Source organism: Littorina saxatilis, linkage group LG3 (genome assembly GCF_037325665.1).
Source record: "Littorina saxatilis isolate snail1 linkage group LG3, US_GU_Lsax_2.0, whole genome shotgun sequence".
Lineage (NCBI taxonomy): Eukaryota > Metazoa > Mollusca > Gastropoda > Littorinimorpha > Littorinidae > Littorina > Littorina saxatilis.
The window spans coordinates 14,886,849-14,902,102 of record NC_090247.1 but is presented as its reverse complement, the minus strand read 5'-3'; the positions used below and the strand labels follow the sequence as shown (position 1 = coordinate 14,902,102).

Here is a 15,254-nt window from a genome sequence, read left to right as displayed (position 1 = left end):
GGCTCGGTCCGGACGTGGACACACCGTACCATCCGGACCCGTAAGTCCGGTATGGTCCGGTTCGGTGCCAGACCATCCGGACCAACAGAGGTGGTCGGGTGGTCCGGTCCGGACCGGACCACCGGTCCAGCACCGGACCATCCGGACCCGTAGGTCCGGTCCGGTCCCGCACCATCCGGAGGTCCCGTTCGGCACCGAACCACCCGTACCCACAGAAGTGTTCGGGTGGCTCGGTCCGGACGTGGACATACCGTACCATCCGGACCCGTAGGTCCGGTTCGGTGCCAGACCATCCGGACCAACAGAGGTGGTCGGGTGGTCCGGACCGATCCGGTAGGGTGGTCCGGTGTTCCGGTCCTGTGGTCCGGTCCCATACCATCCGGAGGTCCCATACGGCACCGAACCATCCGTACCCACTGAAGTGTTCGGTCCGGACGTGGACCTACCGTACCATCCGGACCCGTAGGTCCGGTGGTCCGGTTCGGTGACAGACCATCCGGACCAACAGAGGTGGTCGGGTGGTCGGGTGGTCCGGTACCGGACCATCCGAACCCGTAGATTCGGTCCGGTCCCGTACCATCCGGAGGTCCCGTTCGGTACCGAACCATCCGTACCCACAGAAGTGTTCGGGTGGCTCGGTCCGGACGTGGACATACCGTACCATCCGGACCCGTAGGTCCGGCATGGTCCGGTTCGGTGCCAGACCACCCGGACCAACAGAGGTGGTCGAGTGGTCCGGTCCCGACCGGACCCCTGGTCCGGTACCGTACCTTCCGGACCCGTAGGTCCGGTGTGTTCCGGTTCGGTGCCAGACCACCCAGACCAACAGAGGTGGTCGAGTGGTCCGGTCCCGACCGGACCACTGGTCCGGTACCGTACCCTCCGGACCCGTAGGTCCGGGGGGTCCGGCAAGGGCCAGAGGTACTGTCCCGCACCGGACCCTAAGGTCCGGTACGGTCCCGTACCATGGGTCCCGTCCGGACCAAACCCGGAGGTCAAGTCCAGTCGGGACCCGTGGGTCCGGTTCGATCCCGACCCGTAAGCCTGGAACGTTCCGGACCCTTGGTCCGGACCATCCGTCACCCGAACACCAGACGCTAAGGAATGGCGTGGGGTCAAGACGGTCCGGTCGGAGGTGTCGGTCTGAGCAACAGAAACAATGTTCCCGTCGCCCTGACCATTCGACAGAAGTACCACGTTCTGTCGAACACCTCCACGTCCAGTAACTAGTCGGCCGGAGCGTTTCAAGAGGGACAGCCACCAGTCACACGGACGTCAGAGGGAACCGTAGTAGCAGTGGTCGTAGGCACGAAGCCTGAAACCCCTGCCCCCACAGGACCGCCCTGAACGGGGTCAATTCGCATCCCAACCCCAGCGGGGAGGGAATTCAGAGACCCCGTCATCTCCTCCGATCTCCCCCCCCAGGAGGCCGAAACTACTGTCAAAACAGCAGCAGACGACCCAGCGAGGGAGTTCAGAGGAGGACCCGTGTCCCTCCTGGCTTCCACAGCGGTGGAAACCGAGGAGGGCACAGGAGAGGCACCGGAAAAGGAAGATTTTAATGCCAACTGCACCCGGTGTTCCCAGGCGGTCACCCATCCAAGTACTAACCGGGCCCGACGTTGCTTAACTTCGGTGGTCGGACGAGAACCGGTGTTTTCAACGTGGTATGGCCGTTGGCTGTCAAAACCTGAGTCTCTCCAGTAGCCCCTAGATCGGATTCACCAACCCCCAAAGAGGGTTGGGAATCGACCTGCCCCCGGATTCGAGCCAGGGGGGAGAAGGAAACCTTCCCCCCAGGCTTGAAACCGGGAGGAGCTGAAGCCTGAGACTGAGGGCCGGACAACGGCGTCGAAGGGGGGGAAGCCTGTTCCACTGAAGGAGAAGGAGAAAGAAGCTTTTTCTTTCCCCTCGACCTTCCCCGAACCTTCGACGGCGCAGCCCCGCCCGAAGTCCCAGGCTCAAGCCCAGCCTGTTTGAGCAAGCTCGCATTGAGCTTGCTCAAACAGGCTTTCTCCGCCCTCCCTCGCCGCAAACGCAAAGCGTTTGGGGAGGGAGAGTCGGAGCGCCGAAAGATCCCCTTCTCCGTGCGTAAAACATGACGCTGGGCGCCCGGAGAAGGGTTGCCCCCGGCAGACTCTGGTTCCGTAGAACCAGAGCCCAAAACAGGACGAGACATCCTACCTCGCCCTGTACGTACCCTTAAAGACCGAGAATTAACAAAATTCAAAGAAAATTTAGGTCAATACTCAAGTGAATGCGGCGAAACGAGAAGCAGACGACCGGTCACCACGAAGTAGGACGGGAGGCACGCCGAGTCCGCCACACAAAAACGGAGGCACAAGTTGAAGGAAACACAACGTAGCCTCAAGCCAGAAGTGGAATAACACACAAGAATCCAACAGGTGATAGTCCACACAGAAAAGGAGCCTCTTAGTCCAAAATAATCCGGGAGCGTAGCAGAAACACAGCCGGTCTGACACGCGCGAAAAAAGAAAGAGGACGCGCCACCTACATCCTGTAAGGGGGAAGCACTCGGACAGTGCTTGGGATCCACGGTGGCGCATGGTTATGGGAGATAATTGTACCCACTCAGCGTTTTGTCCAATTTTTTCGGCCTATAATAGATAATGTGCAAGAATAGTACTGTCGAGGTAAGTGTTATATTGACAGTGGAGTACAGGAGATACACGGATTTTCATCAGATGTGATTGTCACACTTCTAATTATTGTTTTATTTTATCCTTCTGGGTATGCTCTAGGGGATTACGAAGCAGATCTTGTTTATTATATTTATATTTGGAGTTAGGAACACTTCTTTGTTACAACTGTCAAACTTTAGGGTAACGCTTGCGAAATTATTTTTTGAAATAATCTGGATATGACTATAATAAAATTTCAGCAAAATCCCTTCGTAATCCCCCAGAATGTTATATTCTGCACAAACTACAAAAGAAAATATTGCTCTAGCTAAATTACAGCCAGAGAAATCGCGTAACCCAAGAGGTAACCGTAGGCAAAATGGCTGAACTGAGAAAAACGACATTGAAGATTGAACACCACAGAAACACCATTGAAACAGACACACAAGGACAAAACTGTGTTATGAATGAACAGCTTAGTTTATTTGAATTGCAAACTACTTAGCCTTTAGCACGCCAGCAGAGAATTTATGCGTCCATCCCTTCTTTCCCTCTGTCAACCAGCATGGGGATACTGCCCCAGCGCTAAACGTGTATCAATGACCCGATTCTCGTTTGTATTTGCATGCGAGAATAACGGTATTTTTAACGGTAACTTACTTGAGCCAGAACGAGACTTATTTCCTTCCGTTATCTCGTCGATTTGTTAGTTTCCTCGAAGTTTTCTGCTTTTGTTTTTACATCGATACATACTTTGATGCTTCGACAAGCAAGATGGAGGATGATGAGTTTGAAACTTTCGTTTGAGTTGTTTTTTGACAACAAATCGTACGTGGAATCTGAACGATTTACTGAGGAAGCTCTTCGCAATGAACTGTGTATCGCGGTGAAGAAAATGACACAGTTCGTCAAGACAGTGACGGAATTTACGAAAGTGCAGATTGATACAAACAGTTGCTGATCCAGTTTCGTTCGGGAAATGGCAGGCCCAGCAAACATTACCGATAATCTGACTGATGTTGGATACTTTCTCCTGTTTTTGTTTTTTTGCGTAGCAAATGCTCAACTTGCTTGTCGAGGAGATACTGCACAGAAACTGACTCAAATTCAGCGCAAAGCAAGCCAGTGCCGAGACGTAAAAAGTGTGCTGCATGGCATGTTCGGAAATGGCGACCTGTGGATCTGCGTGGAGATCAAAGCTTTCCTCTGTATCGGAAACACCGACAGAATCCAAACTTTGGCCTAGTACCAGCGGAACTACTTGTTGTTGCTAACCGAACTAATAAAGACATTGTCCTCTTTCTTATTTCGAGCCATTGTTATCGTATCAAAGGTTGTTCCTCAAGGAAAAATTCGCTTTCGGTTGTCACCGATCGTTTGATGTGTAACCAGGATGTTGTAAAACCGAGTGAACTTCGGGTGTTCCCGTCATGGCCGAGAGTCTCTTCGGTAGTTTCCGTATGCAAAATTCGTAAGCTGAGCATGCGCACTCACAAAGTAAACTGGTTCCCGATTTCGGTTTATGAAACGAACCAATGGATGTCGAGTAGCTTCCAAATAAGGACATTTCCGTTCGATTACGATTGCTGCCTTTGCAACGGACAAGTGGCTGAGTGAATGGAACATTCATCAAAACACTGATGTCATGTTATAGGTCAAGAGCTGCTGCGCAGTTTCGTGTGTCGTGAATGCACTGTTTTGCTGAGGACAAAGCTGTAACTAGCCTTTGAAATGAGACATTTTTTGGCGGGGGAATATCGACTACAGAAGACAATCAATGCCACACATGTTCACATTTTGTCTTTATTGACAGATAAATAGGACACTTTTGACAAAAACACCGACACACATGGATGATAGGTATGTTATGGAAACATAATCTGCTAAAATACCCAAAACAGTGTTTTGAACGATTTGGTCAATTTTGCACTGGCCCACCTGCCCTTAAGTCCACAAAAAGTGAAATGTTATTGAATTAAATTAAAGCTTTTTATGATTTTAACTTTTGTGAAAAATCATAGCAATTTCAAAATCAATTTTCCAAAACATATTTACAAAAAACATGAAAAAGTTTAGCATCAAATTATAGCACAGCAGGGCACTGCTGGCCGATTGTCTCCCCTGCCCTTCTGTTGGGTCAACAAAGGGGCCATAAACACTTCCCTTTTGCCTTAAAAAAGAAGTGTTGACCCCACAGAAGGTACAATTTTACATCTTTGATCCACTGGGTCCACACTATGTTTGTCATTCAACTTTTGAACCGAATCTCCGAGACGGATGGACAGTTTTCGTCCCTTCACTTCGGTATTTATAATTTCGTCTTTCCACGCCCAAACCCATTTGTTCTTTAGCCCTTTATCAATCTCAGAAGCTAAAGCATGTTCTGTTTCTGCCAACAATCGCATTGACGCCGCCATCTTGCTTGCACACGAAAGTGGCTAAAGTCAACAACTAAATCAGCCCATTTAGGAACTTCCGCGATGAAGACACTGATGATGAAGGGAAACTTGTTCCCAAATGGACAGTTCGTACACGGGTCTAAAGTTTATTTCGTAGATTTTTGGTTTTGAGCTCGGCGGAGATGTTTTTTGTCGGAGGTATTCTTGTTGGTCCGGACAATCAAAAACCGGTCTGGTCTTTTGGGAGATTCAGTCATTGGCAGGTCAGATTTTAATAATCAAACCTCTACCCCCCATTTTTTCTCAACGGATCTGGACGATTCAGAAAAACAGTCCTGGGGATCAACTTTTGAGCGGAATTCCGCGAAAAAGCGGAAAAATCTCATCTCTGCTTATACATTACTTTGAGAAACTCCTGCGCTGTGCAGTTAGGCTTTGCAGGCTGTTGGCAGGGCACCACATCTCACACAAGAGTCTACTCACCTCATACATTTCTTTGAGAAACTCCATGGCTGCCAGCGAGGCCTTGCAGGCTGTTGCAGACGGCAGGGCAGCCCAGCAGACGGTGGCCACCAGAGGGGGGCAGTCTGGGCGCGGCGGTTTGCTCAACGCCTCGCCTAGCTCTGAGGCTGGAGGGACGGAGCCGCTGAACAGGATCTGACACATGCATGACCGCAGTGATCCCAGTGCGCAGAATGAGATGAGGAGCTCAAAGATCTGTTGGATGAAAAAAAACTACACATTTTATCTGCCTATGTACATGCACATAAGATAATAAAGACTGCCTGAAAATGTTTCCAAGCCACAAAAACAGTTTCCTTTGTTCAGAACCTGATTTTCTTCTAGTCATTGGTTGTCAAGTCTGACTTTTTTCTGGTTCACGGCTTGTCATGGCGTCTATCAAACTGCCAGACATCTGGCTTCAGATATAGCCACATGCACCGATGGAACATGACTGATGTCTTTCAAGGCTCTCAAGAGAAGTTTGCGATGCATTACAGACCATTTTAATCTTCACTGTTATGATTTCCTTCAGTTAGCCTCCCTCACTAGATAGGAAAGGCAATCATCAAAATTAACAGCGCTGCTTATTCTGCCAGATTCATGAGTAATCACAAACTGAAAATTATCATGCAATTCACAATCCTTTGTAACACTGGCAAAACCATGGAAGAAAAAAACCGGTTGCTTCCTTTTCGTGTGTACTTGCTTTATTTTTTCTGTAAACTTTGCTCTTTTGTGAAAAAGCTGGTCTTACCTTGGCCACAGAATGAACAGAACTGGATGAAATCAGCATGAGGGTGTCCTCAATCAATTTCGGCAGGTTCTGCTGGTATCTGAAACATTCATGCAAATCACTACGCTGTAACACATATTCTAAGTAGAATGTGCATTCTACAAGTTTGTGCTCCATATGCCCAAGTTACACACACACACACACAAAATGACAGAGGCACCTGTGATGAATGGACCCTCTTGGGACCAGTCAAAGTGTCCCTACATTGCAGGTGAACTAGACGGGCGAAGTGGCACAGTGGTAAGACGTCGGCCTCCTAATCGGGAGGTCGTGAGTTCGAATCCCGGTCGCTGCCGCCTGGTGGATTAAGAGTGGAGATTTTTCCGATCTCCCAGGTCAACTTATGTGCAGACCTGCTAGTGACTTAACCCCCTTCGTGTGTACACGCAAGCACAAGACCAAGTGCGCACGGAAAAGATCCTGTAATCCATGTCAGAGTTTGGTGGGTTATAGAAACACGAAAATACCCAGCATGCCTCCCCCAAAATCGGCGTATGCTGCCTGAATGGCGGGGTAAAAACGGTCATACACGTAAAAATCCACTCGTGCTAAAACCATGAGTGAACGTGGGAGTCTAAGCCCATGAAAGACGAAGAAGAAGCAGGTGAACTTTCATGAGAGGACTTTTGGGGTTAAGGTGATAAACAAAGTGACAGCAGAAAGCGTCCTTTATTATGAGTTGTCCTCTCACTGGGCCTCACATCACAGAAAACACTGTAGTACCTAATGTTACCTCCATTTGTAAGACCCTTTCTCATTAATGCAGACTAATGACGAAGACTGTCAACTAAACCTTTTTAGTCTGGTCACAACATTGATTCCTCTCCAATCTTGCAGAAGCTTATTTTTATTTATTTGAAGTAAATCTTACTATTTATATGGCCATTCGGTAATAGTTGCAACAGCTATTTTGAACGACAAAATAAAGAGAACGCTTTTAGTTATCTGTATTTTTGGACCGTTTGTTTTGGTTTGTGAGTCGTAAAATGTGAATCGTTAATCTGTAGATCTTCTTTCTGTTCTGTCGTCTGTCTTTTTACATTTAGTCAAGTTTTGACTAAATGTTTTAACGTAGAGGGGGAATCGAGACGAGGGTCGTGGTGTATGTGTGTGTGTGTGTGTGTGTGTGTGTGTCTGTGCGTGTGTGTGTGTAGAGCGATTCAGACCAAACTACTGGACCGATCTTTATGAAATTTGACATGAGAGTTCCTGGGAATGATATCCCCGGACTTTTTTTTCTTTTTTTCGATAAATACCTTTGATGACGTCATATCCGGCTTTTTGTAAAAGTTGAGGCAGCACTGTCACACCCTCATTTTTCAATCAAATTGATTGAAATTTTGGCCAAGCAATCTTCGACGAAGGCCGGACTTCGGTATTGCATTTCAGCTTGGTGGCTTAAAAATTAATTAATGACTTTGGTCATTAAAAATCTAAAAATTGTAAAAAAAATAAATTTTTTTTAAAACGATCCAAATTTACGTTCATCTTATTCTTCATCATTTTCTGATTCAAAAAGCATATAAATATGTTATATTTGGATTAAAAACAAGCTCTGAAAATTAAAAATATAAAAATTATTATTAAAATAAAATGTACGAAATCGATTTAAAAACAATTTCATCTTATTCCTGGTGGGTTCCTGATTCCAAAAACATATAGATGTGATATGTTTGGATTAAAAACACGCTCAGAAAGTTAAAAAGAATAGAGTTAAAGAAAAGCGTGCTATCCTTCTCAGCGCAACAACTACTTCTTGTCAATTTCACTGCCTTTGCATCGAGCGGTGGACTGACGATGCTACGAGTATACGCTCTTGTTGTAAAAATGCAGTGAGTTCAGTTTCATTCTGTGAGTTCGACAGCTTGACTAAATGTTGTATTTTTGCCTTACGCGACTTGTTATTTTTTACTGTGTTTGTGCCTGAGGAAGGCCCCAGTGGTAAGAACATCGTGCTTTGTTATTCGTACCGTCTTCGTCAAACACGTCAATACAGTATTGTTAGGTGTTTTTTTCCTCGCTCTCACGCGCAGTCACCATTGCTTGGGTACGTGTGGGAGCCCAAAATGTTGCCAGGACTGAACATTTTAGATGGCCGGGGCCGCTAAGGCTCCGGCGGTGTGCAGGGGCAGCGCCCTTGCTGGGGGGTCTACTAAGCCGAAAATGAATTTTAGCATTTTAGGGAGGGTTTAGGTGGCCTCTCCTGACTTGTAAATTTTAGAACAAACAAGCTTTTTGGAGATGCATAATATATACATCTTGTAAACTTGAAGGTTTTTGTAACTGACCAGCTGAAAATTAATTTTAGCATTTCATGAGGGGGGCTATTCGAGCCTCTGCTGGCTTTAAAACTGATAACTGCAAACAAACAACAACAAATGCTATGCTACAGTAGAACCCCCCTTTTGACGCCCTCCATTTTAAGACCTTGTTTTCTCACATGTTCTGATCATAACCTCTGTAAAGTTACCTCCATTTTAAGACCTTGTTTTCTTAGAGTTTAAAAGGTTTTAAAAGGGGGTTCCACTGTATTTGGCAAATTAAATTCTTGTTGTCTTACTCTTCCACAGCTTGCTGAAGACGCGAGTTGCGTAGCATCTCCTGCAGGAGATCAGCAGCGTAGCTGCGTGCCGTCTGCTCCTCCCCATTGATCAGCACGTTGAACACCAATTGGAGAACCTGTTTGGTGTTCTGGCTATCGAAGAACACCTGTAACAAGTCAACATGCAACATTTCTGCTTCACACAAACATCACAATACAAATAACTGTTGGGGTTTCATGGGTTGTGAAAAAGTGAATACTCTTGCTTTTAGTGAGCAAACTTTTCACACATGCTCCTTGTCCGCCTGTTTCAGACACATACCTCGCTACTGACTGGCCTATAACGTCACGTGGGAAAGCTTGCCTCACTAAAAGCAAGAGTATTCACTCTTTCACAACCCATATAAACCCTACAGAGTAAAGCCCGTCCTTAATTGAGCCCGTAGTCGACTACACGAAGCTTCGCGAAGTCTTTATACCGAAAACTCGCAGCTACGGCGAAGTACTTCGTCCACTACATCGCTTCGCAAGTTTTGACATGTGAAGCTTCGCCGTAGCTCGCAACGAAGTTGTTGTTTTTTAAAGAAGAGTGCTTTTTGATTCAAGATGGACGACAAAATCAGACTCAATACAGTAGTGAAGAATGAATTTATTGGCTTTGGTTGACCCGAAGTACAAGAACTAACCTCCTACCTGTATTATTTCATACTGCGATGCATTGACATGTTGAATGAAACTCGAAATCCCAGCGCTCACGCCGACTGGTCCTGGCCGTGCTCAGTAAACAAAATAGAACACATAACTATGTGTTACAATTAACTTACGTCATCATCAAGTACGTAAAGTACAATTTGTGACGTAAAGTACTCAGAAAGAAGCACACCACGCGCTGGTCGAGACTACGCGCATGCGCTTTCTGGCTAATAAGATTTGAGACGCCAAGACATGAAAAGATAACTCTCTTCTCCGCCATAGTGCCTTCCCTTGGACTTCGTCGAAGCTTCGACGAAGTCTAGTTCCGGTAGCTTCGCGAAATGAGCTACGCGTAGTCAACTTCGTCCAGTTAAGGACAGGCTTTACAGTGGAACTCCCCCTTTGACCTAAAAAAAAATCTGCAAAATCTTGAAAAGTAGTTCTGTGTGTGTGTCTGTGTCTGTGGGTGGGTTTTAGTGTAGTACTGTACATGTGTGTGTGCGCACTCTGCATCTGTATGTGTGTCTGTGGGTGGGTTTTAGTGCAGTACTGTACATGTGTGTGTGCGCACTCTGCATCTGTATGTGCGTCTGTCTCACCATGCTCCTTCATATTTTCAAATCCGCAACTTCAGCTATGCTAATTCTTCACATTCCAAAACCAAAGACACATGTATAAATACTGCAACATAAGCATCTGAATGCAGATCACAAACCTTGTCACCTAGCTCCTCAGTGAGAGCGAGACTTGTGAAAACAGACAAGGCAAAGATGGCTGTGGTCATGTCCTCATCACCGAAGAACTGGCACACTGTCTTGTACAGTCGCTGAACATTGTCCTGGGTAGAAAAAGGGTGCAATAGAAAATTATAGTTTTCCCCTGAAAGTGTATGGCTGCCTAAATGGCGGGGTAAAAACGGTCATACACGTAAAAGCCATGGGAGTTTTAGCCCATGAACGAAGAAGATAAAATTATTGTTGCATTAATCGTTTATAAGCATACAACAGCTTGTCTGACATGTATTTTTGTTTCACCATTCAGCGAGCAATGTTCAGAAAACCCTTTAGGGTGTGGACGTTTCTTTGAAAACTGTGTCATAATATTGCTTTTGTATATCCACTGAAATATTCTCACTGCTCAGGGCTCATCAACAGAAAAAAAGGCAGAAAAGTAAATACAAGAAACATCTATTACAAAAGCTGAAAACCAAGTTTTTCGTCTCATTGTGCAATATCATAAAGTTTACATCAACAAAAGACAAGGAGCCAGGTCGAACACACTTTGCTTATAATTTAGAGTTCTTTTCTGTCCACGACAAAAACAGGAAAAGGCTACAGGAGCGATCCAAAACCAAGCTTACCATGGATTTGATTCGTGCCTGAATGGGAAAGTTGTCTTGACACAGGTTTGCCAGCACACCAAGACAGGACTTGGTGACAGGACTGGGCGGTGACGAACTGTAATCAACACTACATGCATACACTCTGTAACCACACTCAACACATTGTGCACAGGTTTTCTAGCCAGTTTGAAATACAGTGGAACACACATTTTAAAGATCCCCTAATCTAAGACTCCCTCCTTTTTAAGACCATTTTTCTTTGACTTTTTGTTCATAACTCTTGTAAATGTACCGTATTTTCGGGACTATAAGGCGCTTTGTTATATAGGGCGCAACCCCCACTTTTAAGATAAAATTGAGAAAAACATCACAATAGGCGCTTCCGATGTATTGGCCGCACATCAAAGGAAGAATACATAGAGATTACACAACGTCATCGAGTGAGGGACCGAAAAATATTGAAACTCGAGGATGATTTTTTTGTGGTATCAACCGAGACCGTAGGTCGAGGTTGATACCACACAAAAAAATCATCCGGGTTCTTGCCCCAGTTTACAGACACTGACCTTCTTCCCCAGGTTCAATGACCGAGTTCTATCTATGAGAGGTCTCCTTTGATGTCTGAGAGGAAACTCTTCTTGCCCCAGTTTACAGACACTGACCTTCTTCCCCGGGTTCAATGACCGAGTTCTATCTATGAGAGGTCTCCTTTGATGTCTGAGAGGAAACTCTTCTTGCCCCAGTTTACAGACACTGACCTTCTTCCCCAGGTTCAATGACCGAGTTCTATCTATGAGAGGTCTCCTTTGATGTCTGAGAGGAAACTCTTCTTGCCCCAGTTTACAGACACTGACCTTCTTCCCCAGGTTCAATGACCGAGTTCTATCTATGAGAGGTCTCCTTTGATGTCTGAGAGGAAACTCTTCTTGCCCCAGTTTACAGACAGATTTGTAAAGGTCTTAAAAGGAGGGTTTCATTGTACACTGAAATCAGCAGCCATTGCAGTCATAATCTGCCTCACAATAACAAAAGTTACACACTTAGGTCATTTTTACAATAGGCAGAAGTAAATGTAAATATCAGTGTGCTTGTAAGGCAGACAGTGATTGAAAAGACAGTTAAGTTGAGACCCAGACTAAGTTGAGACTAATCAAACTGGCAAAGATGCAAGAAAGCTGAAGAAAAACTTACATCTGTTTGACAAGATACTTGATTAGGTCATCAACAAAGCTCTCATGGAAGCTGATCCTGTGTCCATAGGTGACTCGTTGCAACAGCTGCAAGCACTGCGACAGAGAAAGAGAGCAGTGTGTACATTTCCACAACAAAATACCAGCCCCATACAAGTATCTTCCCATATCCTCTTATTTGTGGGTGCAAGCAAAATGCAAAACATCACACTATCAGAACAAAATCAAAAGCATGTATAAGTGCACAAAAGTTGCACCAAGCCACACACACACACACACTGCAAACTATCAGGAGAGACCCGAAAAGTAGTTGTATGATACTGGCCAATACAGGATCCAAGCTGAACCCCTCCTTCACCACACACGCATGTACACACACAACTCTGAGTATCTCTCATCACTTACAACAAGAGTCAGCTGTTCATCAGGAGAGCCCCCACACGTTTTGATGATGCTGGCCAATACATGATCCAGGCTGAACCCCTCCTTCATCATTCTGCACAGCTCCCTATCCTTAGCTGTTAGGACACAACCATCAACATTTATTATAGTAAAAAACTCAACAATTCCATATTGGGAATGATACCCTACTGAAAAGCATTCATCCCAAACCCCGGTCGCAAATCTAAACATACACGCCAACTGCCTCTAATAACAAAAAGCACACATCTGTTCCATCTCTCTTGGTTTGACATTGAGTTAAAAACTGTGCCTCACCCTTTCTTCAACCGCCGCCGCCTATCACAGCTTTAGACACCAGAAATTACAACTGAACCAGTCAGCCCTGGCTAAGCCATTTCTACGATTTTTCCCAATCTGAAAAACAAATTCTTTTATAAATCACGCAAAGTTTGTCAGTGTTGTTACCCAGGTTGGTCAGTATGTGTAGACACTGCAGAACAAGGCCTGACTTGTTGTTGACGTTACTGATGATGTCTGTCAGGCAGCTCAGACACTCCAAGGTTACCATCTCCTTTGGGTGCAGCGCTTTCATGGACTCGCTTCGAGCTGATACTGTCTGTAGAATCTAGAAAGCAAGTCAACATGCAGGATGAGACAGACTGAGAGGGTGAATCTCATACGAGTCATAATAACAAAAAAATGTCTGTGCAAAACATTTTGCAACTGCAAGTAAAACAGTTGACAGCGTCAAAAAGTGTATGTACTGCATAAGAAGAAGAAAACCAAAAATAAATAGTTAAGAGCAACAACAACCAAACCAACAACCTAGACTGTCTTGAATGGGTCATAAATGATTCATGTGGAACATGGCAGATCCCTGCTCCATAAGGCAAAAAAAAATAATAGGTGTGGTTACGGTAACATAGCCCCAAAAAATAGCGTAGGAAGGTAGGCAATCACTTTTTTTTTTTAAACTTTTTTTTAAACTTTTTTTTCTAATGTGTACAAATTAAACCTACTTGACAGGGAAATAAGTGTGCGACTCGGGCGCTTTCGCTTTCATTGCGTTTTCTGCACTCGTTTACTTGGGGTTTTTTGGTATTTTTGTGACAAATGTAATAAAAAGTTATAGGGTCGGCCCCAAAAAATAGGGTAGGTCGGGTTACCGTAACCACACCTATTTTTTTTTTGGCCTAACCAAAAAGTTCAGAAAGTACTGACCCTAGCAATGACTGAATGAGCCATTGTTCGGGGTTTGTTTTTCCCAGTTTTAAAAGTCATAAAGGGTACACATTGTAATTGTATACAGAGTTTCTAGACAACTGTGAGTGTGATGTCAAAGGTAGTATACATGCTTCATTGGCATTGCGTCAGCAACTGCTCAGTTCAACATAAAGCAATGTACAGTACATATTCTAAATCAATGTTGCTTTCAGGCAAGAACATAGACCTAAATGTGGCAGAAGAAGTTGACCCTGACAAAAGTACAACTTACCTCCAGCTGATGCAGAAGATACCCCATGTTACTGCTACTGCGGTTGTTTTTGAACTGATTGGCGGCAATGCCAACAGCCTTTATGCATGAAGAAATCTCCATCCTCAGCTGTTTTCAACTTAATTCCGCTGTAACTGTGTAAGTGTAATAAGGAAAGATGATGTCAATTGTCATTTCATAAAAATGTATCACTCATGAGAATTTTTGGAAAGAATACAAAAGGTTCATTAACAAAAGTGTTCCATACTACAAAGTACAAAACACAGGCATCCACAATAAACGCCAGGAACAGTAACCAGGGATCATGTTGACACAATATTTGTTGTATAATATATTTCAGGTAATTAGTTGTAAAAATATTGCTCCATGACGCAATTTTTCCTTTGCCACTGAGATTCAGAGGACAAAAGGTAATATATCAGCATCATTTGGTAAAATAGTTGTGTGTATAGTACGTGTTCTTACTGCACAAAATGTGTAGGGATCCAAGCATCCTAGATTATCAAAGGAAAGAATGTATGCATATCATATGTTGCTTACAATGAAAATAGGCAGCTTATATTGAAAAATCCATGACCTGTGGCCAACTTATAACTACAAGTAAAACTAGCCCATGCTCAAATTCAAAACTAAAACTAAAGTAAAGTCGGCAAGGAGTAACTAGTAACACCATTTGAATAGCAAGAAAACAAAAGTAAATAAATCATTTGGATGTGATCTGCATGCATACATGTACACTCTATCAAGGTGGACTGTCGAAGCCCACTGAAACTACGTATGGTCTTCATCGTCTGTGGATAATTCAAAATATTGATTTCGAAGAGAGATCGTCAGGGACTTGAGTCAGTCACTGAGTCAGTTTGAGTTTAGTGCCTCAACAAGTCTAAACTTGTAACTCAAATCAAAATGACAGTGTGCCCAGTAAAAGTAACTCTACAATCACATGTTACTCATACAATACGCGTCGTGTAATTAAATTAGTTATAACGCCAAATGGTTTTTGATTACCCCCAAAAAATCCTGTATCGTGTGAACAGGGCCAAAAAGTTTCAGTCTCCAAGAAAGCAACCATTCAAACTACGCGCCTCGTGATCACGTTCAAACGAGGTTTTCTAAACTGCTTTAAAGCACACATTTCGTCAAAGTTTACTTTATAAGTTTTTAATTCTTGCTTTTGTTGTAATAAAAGTGCTGTCATTACAAATTGTTATTAGATTAATTTTGTACACAAATTCCCACTGTACTCGTTCCA

General features: G+C 44.5%; 1 protein-coding gene and 1 non-coding gene across 2 annotated transcripts in view; both read right to left on the bottom strand.

The window, feature by feature from the left end:
• The window catches only part of LOC138961711 (protein CIP2A homolog L-like), a 37,223-nt gene extending 22,135 nt beyond the window's left edge, over nucleotides 1–15,088 (bottom strand). The window contains exons 1-10 of the mRNA XM_070333381.1: nucleotides 15,011–15,088; nucleotides 14,003–14,136; nucleotides 12,973–13,132; nucleotides 12,511–12,623; nucleotides 12,107–12,201; nucleotides 10,934–11,030; nucleotides 10,289–10,411; nucleotides 8,899–9,047; nucleotides 6,300–6,378; nucleotides 5,525–5,758 (exon numbers count right to left, since the gene is read on the bottom strand). Of these exons, the coding sequence (XP_070189482.1) occupies nucleotides 5,525–5,758; nucleotides 6,300–6,378; nucleotides 8,899–9,047; nucleotides 10,289–10,411; nucleotides 10,934–11,030; nucleotides 12,107–12,201; nucleotides 12,511–12,623; nucleotides 12,973–13,132; nucleotides 14,003–14,104 (1,152 nt within the window). The 5' untranslated portion in view covers nucleotides 14,105–14,136; nucleotides 15,011–15,088. The remainder of the gene's footprint in view (nucleotides 1–5,524; nucleotides 5,759–6,299; nucleotides 6,379–8,898; nucleotides 9,048–10,288; nucleotides 10,412–10,933; nucleotides 11,031–12,106; nucleotides 12,202–12,510; nucleotides 12,624–12,972; nucleotides 13,133–14,002; nucleotides 14,137–15,010) is intronic.
• Nucleotides 1,563–1,681, bottom strand: LOC138963351 (5S ribosomal RNA). The gene has a single exon (XR_011454813.1). It is a non-coding gene; the product is annotated as a 5S ribosomal RNA (ribosomal RNA).
• Nucleotides 15,089–15,254: the final 166 nt, after the last annotated feature.